Below are 24,211 nucleotides of genomic sequence, written 5' to 3' on the forward strand. Positions count from 1 at the left end.
GTCTTCGACGCATTCGATCGCGCGGCGCGCCGACGTCTCACATGCGCTGTTTTCCGTGGTCATAGCCGTACAACACCGGCGTTGCAGGGATGCGAAATGCATTGGCAAGAACAGCCGCGAAAGAAAAATAATAAAAACACAACGCACACTCGAACCCACGGCGATCACGTCTTGCGACAACGCGAGATCACAAAAAACACTGGCGACAACACATATATTCGAGTGAAAGTGTGTTCAGCGTTAAAAAAAAAATAAAAGCAATCAGTCCAACACAACAACGATTGTGTCTTGCGACAACGCGAGGGCTCAAAAGGACACAGCAGACAGCACAGATATTCAAGGGCGAGCGTGTTCACTGTTAAAAAAAGAAAAAAGGAACGCACAGGTAGAACACAACGGCCGATCGCGTCTTGCGGCAGCGCCAAGGCACAAAAAGACAGTGGCGACAACGCAAATGTTCATGGGCGAATGTGTTCAGCGTTATAACAAAACAAAATGCACAAAGCACAGTCGAACCCTACGGCGACGACGGTGTCTTCGGTCAACGCGAGAGCAGTAGCAGTTCACAAGCACAGGCGGCGACGAAAATTCCACGGGCGCCCGGCGGCCGCGTTTCACCGTTTAAAATTCCCGCGAAAAGCACCCCGAGAAGGAGAGCGCAGAAGGAGAGCGTCGTGGCGGCCGTTGCTGGGCGGAAGTCCGCAGCGGCGTTCCTGTGTGCGCGCAGCCAATAGCGCGCCGCTGCCGTTGCCATGCGTTGAGCGCTCTGCATATTACAAAATTACAACACGCGACTTCGCAATCGCGGTGTCGCGGAACGCGAGAAGCAATGAAGTTTGCCCGGCACCACGCTCAACTGCCGTGAATTGCAAGTCGTGCAATCCGGAGAAAGAAAGTGCAAATCCCTGCTGTTCCGCTTATTCTTGACGTATTCGAAAAATATTTTTTTTAAAGGGACCGACAACTGATTTTTCTCGACCGTTTTTTATGGCGCGACAGGAAGCTCACCCTTCGTAGCGTTCGTAGCTGCAGTGGTTTATCCGAAAAGCACGTAGTTATTTTATAAGCAGTATTTTTCGGTCTGAAATCCTCCAAACACGCATGGAGGCTTGCTCCAGCAACGCTGAGAATTGTTAGCGATGCCGCTAGCCCTTATGAAAGCTGTCGTTGTTCTGCTTTCGCAGGAGTTACTGCAAGTATGCTTAACCACCTTTTGAGTTTTCCAACCATTTTTGAAAATAGCAAGCTGTTACAATGAGATGTGTGGCTTTATACACCTTTCCGGTATTTGTAGAGCGTTGTGTGCGCCTGCGCCCAAGGTTGCCTGCGCCTGTGTCATGGATGGCTTGTCCCGGCGGGAGAGTATTTCGGCCGCGCGTTAAAAAAGTGCGGCCGGTGCGGCCCTCTGGCGGGGGTCTGGCCGTTGCCAGGCGAGCGAGACCGGCGAGACGGAGACGCGTAGACGCGGTGGCTGCGGTGGCTCCGGCCATCGTATCGATAGTATGCGCTCCCCTTCTGCGGTAGTGTTATGTTATTTCGGCAGAGTAAAAAGCTGGGCTTGGTGTTCCCTGACTACTGTGCGATGGAGTTAGGAGAGGCCAGGATAGACGCACATCATTATCTTTGTTTATTGCTAGCGTGCATGCTTGTTCTTGACATCCGACCGTCAGTTCGTACGTGTTGCATATCGTGCTTTAATTGTGGTGTTAATTCTAATGCGGCCGGACTGCTCGCACTGAGCTTACAAGAGTGTCCCCTACCTCTAGGCCGCACACCTTGATTTAACAGCACTAACATTGTTTCATTTCGTTGTTGCTGCAAGTATAAATTCTGAGTGAACAATTAGCAGTACAAAAGCGTGCACTGTCGGCGCAGAGCATTACGACGTTCGGCGACGAGTATGGCGAGTACGAACAAGGTTCTGTCTTCGGGAGAAGAAGCGGCGCGGCGGGAAATATGATGGGAATTCGCTAGAGCATATGGGCCCAACGATGACGGGCCGACCCCGAGTTTCGAGTGAGAGAGGCGTGTCGCCGCAACTGCACGACAAAACTCGTCGGGAAGAGAGACGTCGGCCGCCCAGCAACGAAGGGAATCCGATCCTGACTGCGAGTGGCCAAAGCAGGAGCTCACGGACCGTTTAGCGGCGTCATATTACCATCGCTGTATCGAGAGCTAAAATAGTACTTAGTAAAAAACGCACCCCAAAGCCAAGGAAAAGGCACCAGCTCCGCAGTTTCATCAGTCTTCGCGACGCCAAGTCAGTGAAGCTGTGCTAAATTTTACCCTTGAATGTTGCATTTGTGCGCTGTGACGTGCAGCTCATGCAGTCACTGCTTCATCGCAATGCCCATTGAATACGTTGTAATACCAAAGGAAGCATGGCACTGCCGCAGAACCCAACGACGGTCGGAGTGCCGCCGCGGCCGCGTCTTCGTCGTCTAGGCAACCGCGACCGCCGCGCGCGGAGCAGCTCTGTGTACCACGTGACTTTTTTAACGCGCGGCCGAAATACTCTCCCTGTCCCGGCGTCGTCACTCTCTCGATACACGAGCCAAGCCAAGTAATCGAAAACGTAACTGTGCATATGCACGGCCGCACCGAGTAGCAGCAGCGCGCGTCATTTCTGAGACGAAGTGTAGGCAGCAAAACTATGTCGCTCCAAAATCTTAGCGACCTGGAAACTGCGTGCACGGTTGAATTAGCACGCTGAAAAGTTGCTCAAGACGCGCTGACGAGCATGGGATCATTACGTCACGCGAAGGCAGCGCCACTTTAATGCATACTACTAACGCAGGCCTATATGTACATCATTATGGAGTAATACCTTTTAATATAAAGAAACGAACAATGTTTCAATACTAACAAAAAAATCGTCGACCGCGTACAGCAATCAACGGTCACGTGGCCGTCTTCATCGGATCATTAATGTTCTTGCCGCCAGAGGCGCCACAGGTCATTTTTCGCGACTTTCAATTAATAAATAAAAATATAAATCCATCTCTCACGAAAAAAAAAAAAAAAGGGTTGGTTTGAGACAGTGCAACGGACAATCTTTACATCAGTGGAGTCAACTCATTTCATATTCTGGGCAGTTGTCAGTCCCTTTAAAGCCAATCGATTCGTCAGGCGATAAAAACAGACACTGAGGTCAATCGATGATTACATATAAAAGTGGCTAGAAACCCTTTTAAAGTCTAGCTCCATCGAATGGAGGGGGGGGGGGGGGGCTCTTAGCGATTTGGGCAAAGGAGGATGGAGAGAGAGAAAAAGTGGCTTATAATAGAAGCTTTCGAGCCAGAACAAAAAATACAGAATGAAATTAAATAGAAAATAACACAATGTAGTGCAACAATTTCCTCCTGCAGGGGGCAACGACAAAAATAGACAGGTTTTAAATGGCTATGCTGCCTTTTTTTTTTTAGGGAGGCTGGAAACTTTCTTTGTGAAGCTTGGTGAGTAGAGGCCGTTTCCCACTGTTCTTGAGTAGCCTTGGAGCCAAGTGGTCAGGGCTGGACCGAGCCAGGGAAGAAGCCGAGTTTTCCTTCAAAACTTTGTGTAGCGCTGCTCACTTTTATTGTGCTCAGCCTCCGGCTACGATGATTGCTAAAATTATGGTGGAATTTTTAAAACAATAGAGAAAAAAATGTTCTGAACACCATTGAGGAGGAGAACAAAATATGGTTGCCCACCTTAGATTCACGTAGTCCCTACATTGTAGTGAGGGGTGTCTCAGAGCTCTGAACAACACCCCCTCTGAACAACCCACAATTTTGCTGTTATGTATTATTATGCATTAATTTTTTCAGCTTAACTGAGGAGGTGGCAATACACCGTGAATTTTAACTTCTCAGTTGCACACTAAGACATAACCCCTTTTTTACCAATCTGAGATTGCGAGCTTTGTAGTGCACGTAGGGAATCACTGCCACACTCCTGCGGTCATCCCGGCCTCTGTCTAACATTAAGCCCTGCAACACTTTTCCAAGCAACCACCAAATGGTAAGTCATTAAAGGGGTTTATTGCCCCACGAATCGACCACAGCAATGGAGATTTGTCGCACGCTGTAATTGCTTTCTGTCGTCCTGACGAGCTGGCTGGAAGCTCAACAGGGAGGGATGGCACGGGGGTAAGAAGTTGCGTCACGCGCGCATCATGACCTTGAGCACTTTTTTTTTTCTTCGAACGCGCTGCTTACTTTCAGTGTGATCGCGAACCGTGTGCGGGCATGTGGTGGCCTCCAGCGGCGGGCTCTGTAACTATGCAGCTCACGATGCTCAAACCAGCCAATGGCTGTGAATTTGGGTATAGGGTGTGGTCATTTGGTTATATGGCATCATTTGTAGAAAGACGAGGGAACAATTTCTAGTTGACTTTGGAAATTAATTGTAAATTCCAGGCTGTGTGCTGCTCTATAATGTTTAGCTCGCGTGTTCTCAGGAGCCTCAACTACCGATCGACAGCATTTTCTGACCATGCTGAAAAAGTGTTGCAGGGCTCATTTAATGCCTCCTTTCATATGCATCTTGGTAACACACAGTATCCGGGCCTCAGGCATTCCACCTCCATTGAAGTGTGACTGCTGTGACTGGGAAATCTAGCTCTGAAAGTCCACACACACACAGATCATACATCCAACAGTTCTTTATTTTGGTCACACTCGGAGTGAGTCCGTGCTGACTGAGGAAGCACACCCTTCGTGCATTTCTTCCACTCAGTGATGGCAGCTCTTATGTGACAACATGTTGAACATTACACAAGAGGCAGTAGCAAGGCCACGCAGTACTAAAGCATTAACGGGGTGTCACTTAAGAAATGCACAAATAAATGTGGGAAAACAAAGGGGACCACCACCACAACCGAGTACAACAGGAGCATGTGCATGCATACATATCCTTATTAAAGACTATAATCAAATAATCAATTGCCCTAGTAATTAAGCGACATAGCACCGAGATTCAAAACGTCATAAAATTGTTGCAACAAATTACCGAGCTTAAACTTAGGCATTTAAATTAACGACTTCTTGAAAGCACTGAAGTTAAAGGAGCGCACTTAAGGGTGTTAGCTGCGCAGTAAGCTACCGGCAAAAGGGAAAAAGAAAACAGCAGTGCTGCTGTTCCTCACAAATGGGGGAGGGGTGGGAGAACACAACAAGACTTCCATAGCTCAAGGGTGGTATGGATACCCTGTCAATTTTGGCTGAGTGATTCGTTATCTGGTACCTGGCAAATACAAACAGCCCACAAAGAAAAAGGTTATGCACTAACATAGACAAAAAAAAAAAGAAAATACTGCATTCATGCAAGCAGTAAACCACTGCTTTTCTTTTTCAAGCACTGGAAGCAACGAGAAAAGTAGTGCTGAAACCAAATGTTCAACACTTCAGTGGCCTACAAACTGCTCTGAGCTATCCAAGCTGTTCTATCAAGACAAGCAAGAGAAGACATGAGATCAAAAAAATAACTACACACAACCTTATAAATAACATGTTTGATCTTTCAACTGCTGCCACCAAGCTTGCCCTAGTGACGACAGATGCCGCTCTACCGCTGCCTTGTGGACAGCGGAACATAGACTGGCCCGCCATGCTTTGCCCACTCGGCATCAAACTCGTGCTCCAGGATCTCAGCTCCTCGTTTCCGAGCCAGGCCGGTCTCTTCAAGCTTGAGTTCACACATTTGCATGTCATCACGCCCTGGACAGAATGATGGTGGACAAAACAATTGAAGACAGAGCCTTAAAGGGGCCCCACATCACTTCTCGAACATCCTGAGAAAATGCTGCCAAGGCTCAGGTGAACATGTGAGCCAAATATTATAAAAATTATTTGAGCGCAAACACACGGCACTTTTACATACGCACACACCCACACACTCAAGCACCAAACACGTACAACGCTCATTCTTTCTTTTGTACCAAACTAGCCCTGTTCTTTTACAAATATTATAACACTGCACGCTGCAAGGAATTTAAAATTACGTCTCAAAGACAACTAGAAAATGCTCACTCTTTTCTTAGCAAATTCTGATAGACTGGCCCGGCTACGTCGTAGTTGGAGACACATGGCCCTTGGCTGATTTGAGCATTCCTGTGCTGCATAGTTACCGCAGCTACTACGGAGTGCCGCCATGTACCCCCCCCCCCCTTCCCTATAGTGCCACAACTACACACTACAATATTCATCATCATTTATTAACACTTAAAGGCCTATACAAGACATTACATAAAGGGGGGGGGGGGGAAACAAATAAATATCATAAGGACATGTCATGATACAAATGCAGTGATTGAAGAATAACAGTTAAAGTAAGTATACAGCAGACAGTGTTGAATATAATAGATAAAGTAAATTGGGTAATAGTGCACTCTTGACAATAGTGCACTCCTGATTACTCTGAAAGTGAGCCAATCTGTTCAAAGAAAAAACGAAAAGAAAGTGCTCAAGGTCACGAAAGGTGCTGAAGTAGCTTGTGAGATCTAAGAGAGAGCTGGTCACGGAAGACGCAGTTTGTACCTCAGTGTAATGAACACATGGACATTTGTTGGCACCTTTTACACAATGGTGAGCCTGCCAGCCGAATCTTACAAAGAACTAAAGCAATATGACAAATAACTAGAATGCCCATATAACACACACAAACAACATAACACATACAATATACTGCCAATGTGGCATCGTCAACGTTTGACTCACCACGGGAGTCCGCGGGATCGAGGCGCGAAATTGCTGCCCCAGACCTCCTGTGAGAAATGATCATCGTTCCACAGTACCTAACTCCAAGGAGGTGGCGGCACTGATGCCACCGCGGCAGCACAGCGCCAACTCTGCCGACTATGCTAAGACGTGTGGGCACCATGAGGTGAAAATGACTTTACAGGGGGTGCTAGCCTTTTAGTCATCCCCCTCCCCTCCTGTGTAGCTTTCAGCGTGCTCATTCAGCATGCAATCAGAAGCTGTACAGCCTAGGAAATTCAAAATTCCAGAAAGAAAAAATCCCTGCCATCAGCTCAATTTTCGTGAGGGCACATATCCCCATTTCTCTCACATGCTGACGTAATGCAGAGCTGCCAAGAACAGAGCTTGAAGCACTTGCATAGCAGAAGTTAGCACCCCGTTGCATTGAAATGTATCAATCATGCAATAAACACAATCACAGACTCCAAGTAAAACAGTGGGACAACAACAACGCGCCGAGGAGATGAGAAGCGTTCCCCTTGTAAACAACACTCACGAATGTACAGCATGCACAAAACAAGATTGTTAATGACAAGTGGCAGCTTCCATGTCGAGATACAGCTCATGTGCACGCTTCTATAGGAAAGAGGATTACTTTTAGAGCTCGTTTTTCTTTGTTAGACACAATATTCTCATTAATATTGTGTCTAACACAGCTACTTCTGCGTCACTGGGGTGACACCATTACTCAGTGTACAGTTCGTACAGCATGCGTGAACACGGCACTGCCTGCACGTGTTCCGTTACAACTACTAGCCGGGTTTCAGACTGTTGATGTCTTGAATGCACATCCTTCAAGGCTTGAATGAAGATCCCTAAAGGACATCCCTAAAGAATGGTCTACCGAGTCACAGACAGAAGTAGTGAGCAAAGCAAAGAGGCTGCCCTCTCGGAAGGAGTGACGTGTTTGAAAAAGAGTATTGGGTCAATCCCTGTCTCAAAGATACCCTTAGTGAAGATTTCAAGAGCCCTTGAGGAACATCACCTCATTGTTGTACAGGATGACAAAGAATGTGGGCATTCCGTTCTGCCTAAGGCAATGTTTCAAGACAAGGCAGGCTGTGCCATTGGTAAAAATGTCAAACAAGTAACCTTTGACCCAAAGAAGCAGAAAAAGAAAGCGATAGATATGCTGCAAGACCTTGGAAGCCTTGCAATTCAAGTAAAGAAAGAACGAAAGGGCTTCCTCGACGTCTTTTTCACCCTAAAGACTCACAAGCCATGGGCACTATTTTGTGCCATTGTTTCAGAAAATGGCTCTTTGCAACGCCTCATCGCCCGCTGCCTCCAAAAGCATCTGCAACTGCTGGTGAGTGGTGATCCCTTTTTGATAAAGAATTCTTCAGACATTGTTAAATTCTTTGGTGAACTGTGTGGGTGTGCTATCACTCCTTGTAAAGCCGTTTGCGCCTCATGGCGCACGCGCGTCTCGCGGATGTCCCGCAGTTAGGTTAAATGGCCGCCGAGGGAGATGTGTCGTTGTGCTCGCGTGGGTTAGGGTTAGCGCAGTGCACGGGCAGCGCCGCAGCAGGGAGGTTAGGTCGCCGTATAGAAAACAGGAGCGACACTCATTGGGGTTAGGCGGCATACGCAGGCGGACATCTCCCACAATGGGTCCATGGGGATGATACCACGGCCTGCTTCCCGTGGGCCCCTCGTGGTGAGTCGAACGTTGGCGACGCCGCATTTGCGGTTCATTGCGTGTGTGATGTTTCCTGTGTATTGATTGGCAATGTATAAGGTTATTTAGCAAGTTAACTAGTTGTGTATCAGATTTGGCAGGCGAGCTCACCGTATGTAAAAGCAGAGGTAAATAAATGTACACATGTTGTTGCATGACCGTGTGAACTGTGTCTGTGTTCAGAGAACGGCGATCTCTTCAGACCCCACAACTGTCACCTGGTTCAAAATAGGTGTTTTTCTGTTGACACAGAGGACTTGCTTTATTCTGTACCTTGCATTATTCTGTGAAAGAGATTAGATGGTGTACAGCACAAGTACAAGGTCCAAGAAAGGGTTACTTCCAGTTAACAGTGTGCATTCCAGGATTTTCACGTAGAATACCTGACTGCCACTCAGAATGCTTGGGTTCGATTCCTGCTGGGGTGTTAAATTTTATTCTTTGCATTCGTCGGATCAACGCTGCCGGTGTTTGGTTTTCTTAATGCCCTCGCGTTTAAATTACCAATGTCCGTTCTTGCCGTTCCTGGGTAGATATAAACTGTCAATCACCTGTGGCGCATACCCGTACACCACGGACCATGGTAAACTGGTATGTGCCACACAAGTCTGGTGGAAAGGGTTTGACTACGTACGCGACAGGATTTTCACGTTATTCATGTCATGACCAGACAGTTATATTCGTCCAATCTTCTTACCCTCCCATGCCAATTTTGGTCTACACCAAGCTAAGAAGGCGATCACGAGAGCACCCAGACGTAGATTGATAGATAGATAGATAGACAGATAGATAGATAGATAGATAGATAGATAGATAGAGAGATATAGATAGAGATAGATAGATAGATAGATAGATAGATAGATAGATAGATAGATAGATAGATAGATAGATAGATAGATAGATAGATAGATAGAAAGAAGCACTCAAAGTGCTTTGGGTTCGCTAAGAAATGCTTCGCATTTAAAAGCTGCAGTTCCTTGACCTGAAGTTGCTTTTTAAGGATGACCATATAGGTATGTGGGCAGTACAGTCCAAGAAAGGGTTACTTCCATTTAACATTGCGCATTCCAAACTTGTAAAAATTGCATGAATTGCCTTCATTCTGCCCTAAAGAAGACGCGTGTCCGCTCGTTGGATGAAAGCTTCGGCACCCAGATGGCGCGGCAGGAAGAAGCCGGGTATACGGCGGTGCTTATCACCGCAGTTTCAGAGGCTTTGCTTCGAAGGATTAAGTGCCCGGACTTAAAAATTAGCCATGACAAGCAAAAGCGGCCCGTAAATGTCATTCCATATATTTATCAATTGTCACACAACATCCAGAAGATTGCCTCGAAGCACGGTGTTCAAATTGTGTTTTCTGCACCATGGAAATTGTCAAAAATATGTGCAATGACAAGATAAGCTGCCACAGTGCACAACAAAGCAAAACAGATTCACAGTGTGTGTGGCAAATGTGGTGTATGAGATTCCCTTGAGTTGCGGTCGCCGATACATTGGCCAAATAGGAAGGTGCTTCAATGAGTGCGCCAAGGAGCATAACCTGAATGTACGAAACAAGTCCGGAGGCTTTTTAGCAGAACATTGCAAGATGTGCGGCTGCTCACCAGGATTTCCCGCTACAAAGTTTTTAAGGAAATCAAATGACAGGACGGAGTGTGAAATTATTGAAGCTTTTTTTATTAACCAATCCTCTGACAACTGTATAAGCAGGCCTTCTGTTTTATTGAATGACGCCAATATCGAGTTTCTTGATAGTTTTATTTTGTTTCATCATTGGAAATGTTCATTACTTTTCCATTTCTTCATGCATCTGCGTGTTCATTGAACATACAACTGTGTGCTTTGTGATAATGCCTTTAGCTGTGAGATTTAGAAAACAGTTATTGATAAGCGTGCATTCTTTGGTTTTGTTACTTTGTTACCTTGGTCAAATGGTTCTTGAAAAAAGAAAAAAATCATGCTGTTGGTGTATCTTGCTTGATAAACTCCGTACAACCATTTCTATTTGATGACTGATGTGTCATTTGTCAAGTTTATGCGCATATATAAGGCTATCTTGGTGTAAAATAAATTCAGTTGCAACTCAGCGCTGGTGTGTGTTCTCAGTCCCTTGTCTTAGTCGCACTGTGCTTCCTATAGCTATTAACATCCCTAAAGCCATGCTACTCTAAAAAGCATGTCATGTCCAAAATGTTAAAGAATTGACTCAGCGGACAGATGCAAGGTTGCTGAGGCCGGTGGGTTTACTAAACGAGGACCAATGTCACGTCGAATACCTGTCAATATAAATAGTAAATAAGGGTTTTTATCTGCCAGATTTCCTTGGCTTTATCCAGCTTTCCTGTATCGAAGCTCTCTGGAAACAAATGTGTCCTTGACGCAGTTGACAAATGCAGAGTAGACATCTAGGTGGCAAGTGTAAACATGCCGTGGCACTTGCCAATTGTAAGCGAGTCATCCGAGAGCACAGGTGTGCCGAATGTAAGGAAAGAATGCCGGAAAAGCCCAAAGATAGGCTGGGGGAAAAAAAGGGGGAAAAAAAAGAGAGAGAGAGAGAGAGACTTACTGGTATTGTTAAGCTACGTTGCACAGATTAAACTTAGCTTTGTGCCTTCAGCTAGAAATGTAAGTGGCACTGGAATTCGAATGCTTTGTCTGTGCTGGTTCAAATATCTGCTGATGTGTGAAGTCCCCATCACAGTGGCTGTAAAACCGGTGCGAGCTGGCTGTCCTAGCCTCCTTGTAAACAAAAACACAAAAGTTTTTGGGAAGCAAGCAGACTATGTGGTGCTCTTCAGAGGTCTCAGTATCGCTGTTTTGTTGTGGGCTCCCAGCCTGTTCTATCAACGCTGTGCGTTATAAATAAGAACGAAAATTGAAAAACGTCCCCGCAGTTACTGATCAGCAAGGCAACACACTGCGAATTGGAAGTGGAAGCCTTGCAGTGACTGCACTGAAAGTACGGCTGATCTGGCAAGTTCTCCACGTCCTGCACAACTGACCATGCCCTCAGTCAAACACAAAAGACTTCTTATTTGTCACGACAGACGAGCTGAATCCAACGTGGACGTCTCTTCTTTGGCTGAACTTTTGAGAAGTGGTAAGACTTTGTTCGAGGTGAATCATTGGAAATATTGTGGCTCCCGGAGCACAAAAAGTCATGCTGCTACAACGTGGGACCATGAAATGATCACGGAAACACATTCGTTCAGCAAAAAGTGAGCAAAATTGCAAGCAAGCTGGTGCGAAGATTGCTGCCGCTAAAGACGCCCTCGTCAGTGCAGAGTTACAAGCGCAGGGTGCCTATAGGACAGCCTGCCACGTTTTACAGTTGCACAGCTTCACTTCTTTCTTTATGATAGTATCTACAAACAACTGCCAATTTTTCGGTCATGCCTGAAAATTTGGATGGTTTCACGGCACTGCCACAAGTCCCATAGAGTCAATGTATAAGAATGTCTTAAATTTTGGACTTTTTACACAAATTGCAGGTCTGAAATGGCAATAATTGTAGCCGCCACTGCTGCCGTCTCGCAGGCTCTAACCAGCCCTTTTGTCAGTCGGTCGGCTTGCGGATTCCAAAAAATCAGCTTTCCCGCAATGCCAAAATGTTATTCAGTTAAGCGTATCGAGAACCTGAAGGGGCCGCAGCCATGGCGCAGTGCGGCAATGCCTTTACGGATAACCATTGGAAATGCATGAAAGCATGATGGCAGCAAACGCGCTAGGACGATTTGATTGCTGACAACTCTACTGTGATAAGCATCTTCAGCATACTGCTTGGTGGCACATGTGGCCTAGCACAGCTGTAAGCATAATGCATGCTTTTAATGGGCGGTGCATTGCCATTCACTGCGGCTTCTTGTGCGAGACTGCTAAGTGCACCACATGCTTCCAGGAAAGGAAGCAGCTCGCCATTGCCCATGTGCTCTCGGCAGTGGCGTGGCATGATGAACACTCCTGACAAATGTGTGCATGTGGCACAGCAAGTGCCCAGCAGTGACGGCATGTGCTTAGAAGGCAACGTGCTGAGTTTCAATGAAGCGGCAGAGATTTTCGTAGAGTAGCACATCATTTACATGTGCGCATGCATTGGGGAAGCAGCAAGAGTCATCTGCTGTCCCGCCAGAGCCTTTGTGTTCCGTATTATCATTTCAGAATGTTCCTTGGTATGGCAACTGTGCGAGAGAGCCGAAATTTTTTCTGTGCTGCAGCGGTGTTCATCACGAGACACAATTTTCAAATGGCAGTTGGCACATAGGTAACGTGTTAGCAACCAAAATAATGCAACTGTTTTTTATGTAGGATGGTGGATGACATCCTTGACTTCAATCAGAGGGATTTAAAAAAAGAAACTAAAGCGGGGTGCCCGGCAGGTACCCTATTTACTCGAATCTAAGCCAATGTTTTTTTCGAAAAAACAATGTGCGAAAGTGGGGGGGGGGGTGGGGTCGGCTTAGATTCGAGTACCATGATTAAGTTTTTTTTTCTGGCTTCGCGAATTTTGGGGGTCGGCCTAGAATCGAGGGCGGCCTAGATTCGAGTAAATACGGTAAAATGTATTCATGAGAGCCTATGCAAGCACCAAAATGCCTGACAAGTATACTGGCAGGTGGTGACTTGACCACTTGAGCGAAGCAAAAAAGCATGAATTCATTTTCTTGGACTGCCCGATTTTTTGGAAGACTTTTCGCAGCCCCTAGAGAGTTCGAAAAATCGAATGTTGACTGTATTATTTTAATATAAAAATTACAGCAAACAAAAATAAAACCGAATCTCAAGCAAAACTGTGTGGAAGTAAAATGGTCATCTGCAACATTGTTCTTAACCAATTATGGAAGAGTGCTAGATGACATCACTTACATAGGAAATCATTGTGGTGTGTGCCACTATGCGACATAGTGACTTCTTCGCGTGAAAGTACTAAACATTTTTACATCAATGTGGCACTGACCCATCTCCAATTATACTTCTACCAGAGTCCTTCGATGCTTTTCTGGTCACGAAACTCCACCTGCAGTTTCATACAGGGCAGAGGTGGCCACTAGGGTCGCCGCGGTCAACGCGGGGGTGTTCGTGCACGCGTACTGCGCTCGGCTGAATGCTGTGCCGGTTCGAGGCAATGGTTTAACCTGCACCAAACCACAATATTTCAACTACCACTCATACTTCACCTGACATACGACGTGTCAGTAATGTAAAAAACTTACTTTCGTATTTTTATTTTTTAAATATCAAGGCTGCGATGGATACAGTCGTGCCGATGCAGCAATATTACCTGTATATGTTGTTCCAGCGAGGTTCCCTACCTCAGGCAGTGGAGCACAAGAGTATTTATTCAGGCACTGGGATATTTACCTAGACTTGTGACACTACACAAGCCTTACAAACCCACCAACTCGCAAACTGAAGTCTCGTAGCGGGAGTTGAGCCAGCGCCGATCGCGCTATTTACAAGCAGGCCGTCTACGCAGCGGGAGTTTGACACAGCCGCATTACAAAAAAGGAAAGCTCTACGATTCCTGTGTTTACAGTTTATAAAAGCTAACTTCCCTCCGCTGCAGCCTACCTCACAGAGCTTCGGCAACACTTGAAGATCGGGAGTGACGAAGCTTCCGCAAGGTATAACGTCCGTGTGCTGCTGTGAACACCAGCTGATCTCTAGGACCCAACCTAGCCTAACTCCGAGTTTGTAACCACATTTTGTCCATTTTCTACGAGTAACTTTGACATATTTCATGTTACGTGGACATTGCACGAGAGAAAGTGTGTCGCACTTTACATTGTGCAGCGTCGCAAAGGCACTCGGGTATCTCCAATCTTTGTGCTCACAATAACAACATGCGTAACAACCTTCACAAATAACAACGTGCGTTACATTGACTGCTTAGATGGACTACATCTGCACCGCATGATGCAACGATTTTCTTAATGAAGACTGCACAGGGGAGACTTGATTAACTGAAACGAAACTGCGTTTCGCTAATCTACAGAAAATAAGAACATGTGTTCACAAGCAGAGCTCTAATGCACTTTCAAATTATTCAGAACGTGGAAAACGTAACAAAGGGCAAAACACCCTAGAAACGTGTCAAGCTGAGGAAACACTAACGCTCTTTGTGTCCATACTTCACTATAATTGCTTATTTCAATGCACATGTTTGAGAACATCCCACTGTCGAGCCACTAATTTACAGTAAGCAAAGCAAGAATGCTACGATTGAAAGAGAAAGATAGAAAGACTTTTATTAGAAAAATACCTCAGAAAACAGAAAGCTACAAGCGACAGTTTCCTAGCGCAGCGTAGGGAAACTCTCTGCACGGCCAGTACATGGAGGGAGCAAGCTAATGCAAGAAACAAGGAAAACTCTGAAGTAACAATTAAAAAAAAAAGCTTAGTTGACATTCAGTGAATAAAAATAGAAAAAAAAATGCTTTTTTTAACAACGGCAAACAAGGAACAATGCAGAGCATTTAATAAGCTGGTAAGAACATAAAAAACTATTCAAAAAAGACAGGGCGTGCAAACACAGACACAAGAAAGAAGTCACTGACACCACAAATGCCACCCACAAACGGCGTACGTGGTGTCGTGACTTCTTTCTTGTGTCCGTGTTTGCATGCCGTGTCTTTTTAGAATGAATACTTACCAACTAGCTCAGCTCTCTGTTATTCTAAAAAACTAGCAAGCTGCAAAAGAAACAGCGCCGGCCCGCAACTTTGCCTTCTCGCGTTGCAAAGACACATTTTTTCCATTCACTATGAAGTCGTCCGTTCAAATAACGTCGGTGGCATCAAAATGTTTCTTGCACACTCTAACGTGTTCAGAATCGAAATTAAATCCGCCAGCTTCCTGTCGCGGTATTGCACGTTTCTATTCATCCCTCTCATCGCTGTCCCTCGGCAAACTATAAACAAGGACACATTTCCGCTCGTACCTCTGTAGCCGGAGCAACAAACTGGTACACAAAAGTCTTCGGCATCAGTCACTCACGTACACCATCTGTGTCTTCGCACACACTTCCCACACCCATCAGTCACACAAATTAAGAAACAACGAAGAAAACTGAACGCCAATGCTACCGGATTCGTGGGCCCCTAGCTCTCCCTACGCAGTGAAGCTCTCTTCAATGCCCCCCGCGCTCTCCCAGCGCTGCCGCGTGGTAGCTGCGGCTACATAGCAAGCTCTCCCCATAGCGTTACGGAGGAGTTTCGTGACCAGAAAAGCATTGAAGGACTCTGCTTCTACATAACCCACAAATAAAAAAACGGGGTTACAGGACCCCTTTAAAACAAGCAAGCAAAGGAAGCTTTGTGGACGACTGTTTTAACAAACTGTGCCCCTAGTCTTGGTCTGGAACTCTTGAACTTCATTAGGTGGTCATCGTGCCACCTGGCTTACCACAGGGCACGCAGACGGCAGTGTGAGGACGAATTCATTGACAACCACTAAGACATCAAATATGTTCTACATTTCAGTTCTGTAAAAGCCATAAAGGTGGCTACAAGTTCGCTGTCATTTATTATGATTTGCTTCTGCTCTATAGTGCTGAAAAAAAGAATTTCTCCTATGCTTCTCTTGCATTGATGTTTGTTGTGTTCACAAAATGCGTGAGCAGGTTTCTTCAATATGAGAGTTGCGAAACTCCCCATAAGGCTCCATGTATCAGAATCCCGACACGTCATTGGCCGAAATCACAAGGGTGTGCTGACTGTGGAATGTGCCCAAAGTGTAAAAACAAGCTAATAAATGGCATTTTTGTGTGGCTGAATGCACAAGCCACCAAGCGGTACCGCATTAATGAAGTGAGCTGTGCATTTATGCTTATGGCTTACACTGTGCAGAAGATACTGCGGCCATAAAAGTATTTGACCTTTCTTGCAAGCACTCGTAATTTTTGTTGCGGCAAATTATACAATGACAGAGAAGATTCGGCACTTGTGGTGATGTGGTGTTTTGTGTTTTCACTCACAGATGGCACTATGGGGGCCTGCAAGTTTGTCCATGGGCATGTTTAAGTTTCCAAATTCCACTGGTATGATTCAAGTGGTGCTTGAAGATGTCTCACCAGCTATGAGCAGAACGGGCGGCCTGCCTGGGTGCAGCTCCATCTGCCGAGCAATGTACTGACCATCAAAGTGAGCAAACCAGAGGCCACTGCTGCTTCCGTCTTTACGGAAAGGGATGCGGAAGTAACGCTGACGATTCTCCTCGCTTGACACATGGGGTCCTGGCGAGACGGAGCCTGCAATAGCCCGACATTTTCAAATGCAAGAAGGCAACATTTCCAGCCAAGAGAGCATTTAAAAAATGGGCTGACCTGTGGTTCCTTGGGAAACAAGCAAGTTTTTGATAAACAAAGACCAACTGCTAATGGGAGCCCCATTTCCACTACTGCTATGCCCAATGATGTAGGACGTCCACCCCACACACATAGTATTCAACCACTCACCATAAAACCAAACAAACATTGCAGCACGTTGAAAGGTGGCATAAAACGCTACCTACACTCAAACCTCGTTATAACAAAGTCGCATCTGCCATGAAAATAACTTCGTTATATCTGAACATTCGTTATAAACGTTTATTTGTAACACTGTATCTATGACAAGACTATTCTTCATTTACTTCGTTATAACCGATAATTTGTTATATCCGTGTTTGTTATATTGAGGTTTGAGTGTATTGATAACCCACCGTGGCCACTTACATTGAAGACAGAGGTGGCCTTATCTCACAGGTGTGACATAACATGCGTCAGTGGATGGAGCTTCGTCAGCTCACTACCCTTATTCTGGTGCACTTCAATAGGGCTCACTTACTCACATGGCGTAAGCATGCCTTACTGCACAGTGGTTAGTTTCTCTGCTAACAGTACTTTTCACCATAACAGACAAATGTGCTGTGGTGAAGCTCATTAAAATTCATTATTACAGTGTGTGAATAACATCCCTGCTGTGACAAGCCATCTGTATTTTGAACAACATTGCTTGCCCAGTTTCCTCTATGACTGGCACTGAGATTAAGTGCCCTGATTGATGGCATCTGCCATAACAGTGCCATTTCACTGGCATGAATATTTCCGATGCAGCCTATCACAGGCCAGCACACCTCCACATATCAAATAGGGATCTGAACGGGAGATTGATATACTGTGATGATGTGCATGAGCGGTGTAGAGGAAGTAGAAGACGACGACGACGAAGGTGACACGCAGCACCTGCGGCACGTGGCAGCATGTGGGAGACTGAACCAATGAGCACCATCCACTGGTGTTGGCGAAAAAGAAGAACGGTGGAGCACGTCAGACGTGGCTGGGAGAAGATGGCATCCAGGGCGCGGGAGTAGCGGCCTGCCGAGTTCCTGGCTCAAGGTCACTGCAGGCTCCCACCTGGACGCACACACTACGTCAGGATTCTCCTCATAGCCTAGCGTTGGCGCAACGACGTGCAACCCAGGCGAAACCAGCGTCTCCAGGACGACGACTGAGCTTTGGCTGGCGAACGCCGAAAGGGCGTCCGGCCATTGCCCTTCACCGTGTCAGCGTCTTCTACTGTCACCACTCGTGCAGTGCCAGTGTGTCCTGTACCGTTGCCACCCCCACGTCAGCCTCTTCTCCACGGCGTCTGCGCCTTTACATACCGAACATTTAAAGACTGCATTCTAACTGATCATCCCTGCTCGAGTTTGCGCTTTATAGCTATGTGTATGCTCGTTCCCTCTTTCTTTTGTGTGCCTTGTACTGCCTTTCCTTACGCTATTTTTCTTTGTGCTCTGTAAATATAATGAGTTCGTCTTGTGTGTGAACGAAAGGTTTCGTTTCTTTCTATGACTATTAAGGCATTGCTTTCTTTCTCTAAAGCGAAGCGGCCTAGCTTCGTGACATATACGCAGTGAAATGATACCCTCTTGTTTAGGATGGATGCTAAAGCTGTTGCAAATAATTCAATGAATGTATCCAGATTTGACTGCCACAATGAAGCTTTGGTACTAGCTTAGCAGTTTACCCATGTGACCACAGAGATGAGCAAGCTGTTGTAAAGTGCGGCACACTTACTAGTACTTATCTAACCACATTTCTTATATATCACATGTCCCAATTTTCCGTGAATATTGCAATTTTGGGATGCTTACAAGTGGCAATGCAATTACAGAAATGACACTGCACTGTGACACACATGTCTGAGCAAGAGACAAATTTCTTACTCTGTGCACCTTACAGTAGTGCAAGCTGTACTCAATGCATCACACAAGATGCTTCCAGGCACAGCAGCACGGCGTGAATCTTGCTTCCAGAAACATGCCTCGGCTGGCTAGAAACTTAGCTAAATATCTACCATGACCAAATAAGTTTGACAGGAAGCCATCTATCTATCATTGTAAAAACAACACGGCTGTTTTCAAAGTACCAACATAATAAACAAAATACTAATTTGTAGCTGCTACATTAGTTTCATGCCAACACATGCTGCACTACTACATAAACATAATGAAGATAAATTCTCATGAAAGACATTGACATGCAATGACAGGATAAGGCAGTCTGGCCATTAGTTCTGTAGCAAAAATAGAGAACTTGGTACAACAAAGATTGGTTGCATTTAAGCCCGAAAAAGATATGCCAGGAAACACGGTAATTGTTAGAAGAAACTGGATTGGTGTACCTCCATTCTGGAGTGAAACTGGAACTCTGCTCTGTGGGGCATCAGCCTTCTTGGAATTTTTGCTCTTCCATGCATGGTACACTTTAAGCCTCCTGTGGAACTCTTCACGGCAGGCTGCCAGAAGCTCCAGGTCTAAAAAATACAAGGCTTGTTTATTATTGATTAGAATGCACCCTGGGCAATGCAATGCTTGAATGAGGATTAAAAATAACATGACATAAGTAATGCTATACCTCGAGTTTGCAGACAGCAAACAGTCAATACTGGGAGCATGCAGACGTCTTATTGAATACAAACAAATATAAAGTGGTAAAATGATATCACTGAATTTTCACACACCTAACATCTAGGCTGCAAATTGTATACTTGCCCAAAGCCCACTTGAGTTCTGGCAGAAGTGACCTTGCACCATCTCTTTATGTAAATGCATCACAAGCAGACTTGTGTGAAAGCGACTGATCACATTTTTTCATATTTTTGTAAAGGATTTTTTTTTTACTTGGACGTTTTAACTTAAAAATGTTTTCTGTGATTGATTACATGCGACTAGTAGTTATTTAGTGAGAAGAGAAGCTGTAACAGGATATGCAGCTTTCAGCATTTGCCTTCGGCATGAATTACAATAACCTGTCTGCCCGCAGTATTATAAAGCGGCAGCCTCGTAAATGCTTTGATGGGAGTCATTCAGTCAAGAACTTTTAATCATCCGTCCTGAGGAGTTTAAGCCGCCGGGGGATACAGGGGGGACACCCTAGCAGCCGCTACCGTAGGCGACGCCCGAGTCGGGGCGGGAACGTGATGGCGTTCCGCCAGTTCTTGGGCCCTCTGGACTGCCTTGAGTTGTTGGTGGAGCGCGGAGCTCCTGAGTGCCTCTTCCCAGTCGGACTCACTGGTGGGAGGTCCCTGAGGTAACGCGGGACATTGCCATAGCATGTGCGAGAGTGAACAATAAAGTTCTCTGCAATCTGGGCATTGGGGAGTGATGTCTGTGTTGTAATGGCTCAGTCGGCCCCGTGATGGGTACGATCTCGTTTGTAGCATGCGAAAGGCTACTGCTTGCGCACGTTCGAGCTTTGCGTGTGGTAATGGGTATTGGCTTCTGTTGTTGCGGTAGTGAGAGGTGATTTCGTGGAAGGTTAGTAAGTGGTCGTTAAACTGTATGTCTGGGCCCAGCTCTTCGGTGGCTGATTGATGGTCGCGGCGGGTGAGCTCTCGCGCTTGGTCATGAGCCGTTTCGTTGAGGTTGGCTTGTTGGGAGTGGACGTCTTTGCCCATGTGGGCAGGGAACCAAGAGAGGTAGTGCGAGCCCGTGTGCTTTCGTGTTTGTAAAATGTGGGCTGCTTCACGCGCGATGTTGCCGGTTTCGTAAGCCCGAATGGCGGCGCGGGAGTCTGTGAAGACGCTGGTGTGCAAGGGGTCGGCCATCGCTAAAGCTATGGCGCTCGTTGCTAGCCTAACCGAGGCGGCTGAGCGTAGGGCTCCATCACCATCTACTACTGCGAGTGCAAAGGTGGAGGAGTTGCCGTATTGCGCCGCATCGACGAATACGGTAGAGCCGCAATTCGCGGCGGTACGGTCGAGGATAGCGCGAGCGCATGCCAGGCGTCTGCCTTTATTGGGGGTGGACGTTTCGCGGGAATGGGGTTACCACGTAGGTATCTCGGACATCTCTCGGGAGGGTTACTGCACGTTCAAGGTAGGGGTGTGAGGACGTGCCGGCTTCGTGTAGTAGTCGACGGCCTGCCTTGGAGGAGGAGCGGCGGACCACTTGGGCTGTGGTCTGAGCTTCGATCACTTCATCGATGTCGTTGTGCATACCTAGTTCAGTCGAGATGGGAGGTACTCGTGTTTTGGGGTAGGCTGAGGACTTGTTTAATGCTTTTGCGCATGAGTGCGTTGAGTTTAGTCTTTTCCACCTTTGTCCAGTTGTGAGCAGAGGCGACGTAAATGATGTGGCTCATTAAGAACGTGTGGTATATGCGCAGGAGGTTGGCCTCACCGAGGCCTTGCCTGCGACCCGAGGCTCGCTAGATGAGTCGGAGCATGTTTTCCGTTTTAGTTGCGATATGTGTTAATGTGAGAACCTCCGTATTTGTTTCCTTACCTTAGTAGCAGGTCACACAGCCTCTGACTGCATTCGGCCTCTTGGAATTTCTGTTTTGATATGACAACTGCCAACTAGTGTTCTACAAACTCGCTGCCTGTGCCACAGTATATGTGACAGCGATAATTTGTGGCATTGAGGAAGAACATTGTGTGGAGACTACGTACATGCAACCCTTCAAGCAACACAAGTGCATCTCCACATGTTACGAAAAAGGTTCTATGTTGCACTTTTTTTGTCTTTTGTGCAAGTGGTTGATGTTTATTCATACCTAAAAGGGACCGCGATACCAAAATTTTAGGCTTGTGCGAATAGTAAATTCTAGGTCCGAAGCGAATTCGAAGCGAATTCGAATAGTTGATATCACATATTATAAAGAAAAATGGGCATATTTGTCATGACCCAACTAACCAGCGCAATATTTTTAAAGTTGAAACAAGGCATATGCGTATGTCATTCTTTTTGGTTCAAAGGGAAGTGGAAGCAACTTTGAGTAATAGCAGCATTTGACTTTCGGTAGAATGCAAGTGATAACCTGTAAGATATGTTACGCTTTAAAATTTACTATACTTGGAGCATATAAGTCGGTATAACAAGTTTCTAAACTTAAAAAATGATGAATTGATGTGAAGGTAATACAGTAAAACCTCATTAATTTGAACTCTGTTATTTCGAAATCTCGCATAATTAGAAGGATTTCTTTGGCTCCGTATTTTGCAATGTAAATCTGAGTGGATAATTTGAAGCGGCAGTGAGTACCAGCCCGGTTAATTCAAAAACTTTGGGTGCCATGTGCCAATTCCCCGATCCCGATTTAGCCGCAAATCCGCAGAAACGATGGCCCTTAGGAGCCACAAGGCAGTGCAGTGTAGCGATACTAATGAGTGACAAGTGAAGCATCCCAGCCTCGCTGCTGCCAGCGCAAGAAAAAAATCTAAACAAAAGGCGGTCTCGGGGTCAACTGAAATGCGCGCCTGCGAAAAAAGACGTGCTTCACTGCAACACAGCGGTGACACGCGGGGAGCATGACGCATGCTTCTCTCAACGTCAGCGCGTCATGATTTACCCATTCTTTCTGGGAAAATAGAGAAATTAATAAAGGGCGGTCTGACGGAATTCGCGATGTATGCGAACCTCCGAATGGCGGTTGTTCCGGCAATTTGTGCACTTGCACTGCTGGCGGAATACTTGCCTGCAACGCCTACTTCGAAAACTCGGTTCGAAAACTTCAATGATCATCTTTTACACCCAGAACACATAGCGAATTCCGTCACACTGGTCATTATTAAATTCTTTATCTCACCAGAAAGAATGGGCGAATGGTCGCATCATGACGCGCTGACGCTGCCAGGAGCAGGTGACATGCTGCCCGCGTGTCACCACTGTGTTGCAGCGAAGCACGCCTTTTTCGCAGGCGCGCATTTCAGTTGACCACGAGACCGTTTTTTTTCCTCTTTCTTTTTTTTTCTTGCGCTGGCAGCAGCGAGGCCCGCCGTTTCCCGGTTTAGCGGCAATATTGGGACCAGGTATTGCGGGAAGACATTACCCTCGTAGCCGCAAACTAGCAGGAACAGCAAACGACCACCTCTGATTACTTCCAGTAATTCAAAGTTCCTTTAATCCCGCTTTTTGTATGTTTCGTTAATTCGAAACCCTGCTTAATTAGATTTTTCACAGTCCCAGTGACTTTTAATTAACGAGGTTTTACTGTATGTTCATTTAAACTTGAAGTGGAGCTTCGCGGCAGTGCGGATTTCTCCTGGAAAGGTGTATTCACGGTAAAGCACACCTCCACTGCAGTGAAACCACCTTTACAAATGTTACATACGGTTTATATGTCTATTCGTTCATTTCGAATACTTGGAAATTTCCTAGAATTTAAATTCGTTTCGAAGCGAATTCGAATATTCGCACAAGCCTACAAAACTTCCAAGTTGAATTAAGCATTACGACTTGACCCATACACATCCTGCAACCAGTTGGCAAAGTTTGAGAGCATTCAATGGGGTAGAAAACTGGTATATGAACTTTTTTATTGTCACATATGGCAACCATGAGCAGTGACGGAATCACCCCCGAGAAACGACTCCGTTTGGTCAGATTTCAAAGGCCATAGTTTTGTTTCTGGAAATAACTTCCAGAAACAGGAAGTTATTTCAAGGGCTGAGAAAACGCCATGGCTCCCATGCAGAATTTTGATGTTTAATGTGCATCTCAGCAGTGTGCTGCAGTATTTTACTGTGTGAAGAAATCGCGGAACCTTTTCCTGCCATTGGTTACAACAGCATGTGGAAGAAATACATCCAGTGTGGCATCGCACAGTTTCACAGCAGCTGGCACAGCAGTAGGTCCTTATCTTTCTGATGCCACACAGTGCATTAAAAAAAAGGTTGCTGTCGGTGGGAGGAGCTCAGAGGCAGTGTTTTCTAATTTTGAGTTAATGTGCTCTTAGAGTCCAGTTTATTACATGACTAACTATACTGGGCCTTCTACTACAGTTTCATTGACAAAGTGAGATTAGCAGGGTGACCATTTCATGACTCCTTTAATGACCTGTGCACGCGGCATTATGGTGGAGATCTCTGGGACAATACATGAGACTGTCAGACTGCATGGTTTTTCTAAGTGTGAGCTGTTCCATTTCATGCAAGAGAATATCAAAAATGACTTTTTGTGCGAGTAGGCAAAGGAATGCTTGGCACATAAATCTGAATCAAAGTAAAGTGCAGTTGAAACAGCTTTTAATAATATTCAAGTGCCACAAAAATTATATTGTTATGACTGATAAAACAAGGTTGCACTAAAAAATAAAGAAAGAAAACAAAGGAACAAAAGGTCTCGTTTCTATAATGGCAATGTGGCCAGTACTTTCCACACTCATGCTCCTATCATGTGCAGCAGGCTTTGACTGCTAGACAGGGCCCTTGGCAGCACTATCTCCCCTCTCTCCCAATGTCATTGTGTGCATGGTCAGATAGTGCACATTTACAGCATCCTTCTTAAAGGGGTGGTGCCACCAAAT

The 24,211-nt window shown here is 45.9% G+C and overlaps 1 protein-coding gene across 2 annotated transcripts in view; it reads right to left on the minus strand.

Moving 5' to 3' along the window:
* Positions 1-4,630: 4,630 nt before the first annotated feature.
* Positions 4,631-24,211, minus strand: part of LOC119396998 (unconventional myosin-VI) — a 195,676-nt gene continuing 176,095 nt past the window's right edge. For both annotated transcript variants that reach the window (XM_037664409.2, XM_037664408.1), the window contains exons 25-27: positions 19,086-19,217; positions 16,490-16,666; positions 4,631-5,699 (exon numbers count right to left, since the gene is read on the minus strand). In XM_037664409.2, coding sequence (XP_037520337.1) covers positions 5,548-5,699; positions 16,490-16,666; positions 19,086-19,217 — 461 coding nt within the window. In that variant the 3' untranslated portion in view covers positions 4,631-5,547. The remainder of the gene's footprint in view (positions 5,700-16,489; positions 16,667-19,085; positions 19,218-24,211) is intronic.

Source organism: Rhipicephalus sanguineus, chromosome 6, assembly GCF_013339695.2.
Source record: "Rhipicephalus sanguineus isolate Rsan-2018 chromosome 6, BIME_Rsan_1.4, whole genome shotgun sequence".
In the NCBI taxonomy this organism is placed as follows: Eukaryota; Metazoa; Arthropoda; class Arachnida; order Ixodida; family Ixodidae; genus Rhipicephalus; species Rhipicephalus sanguineus.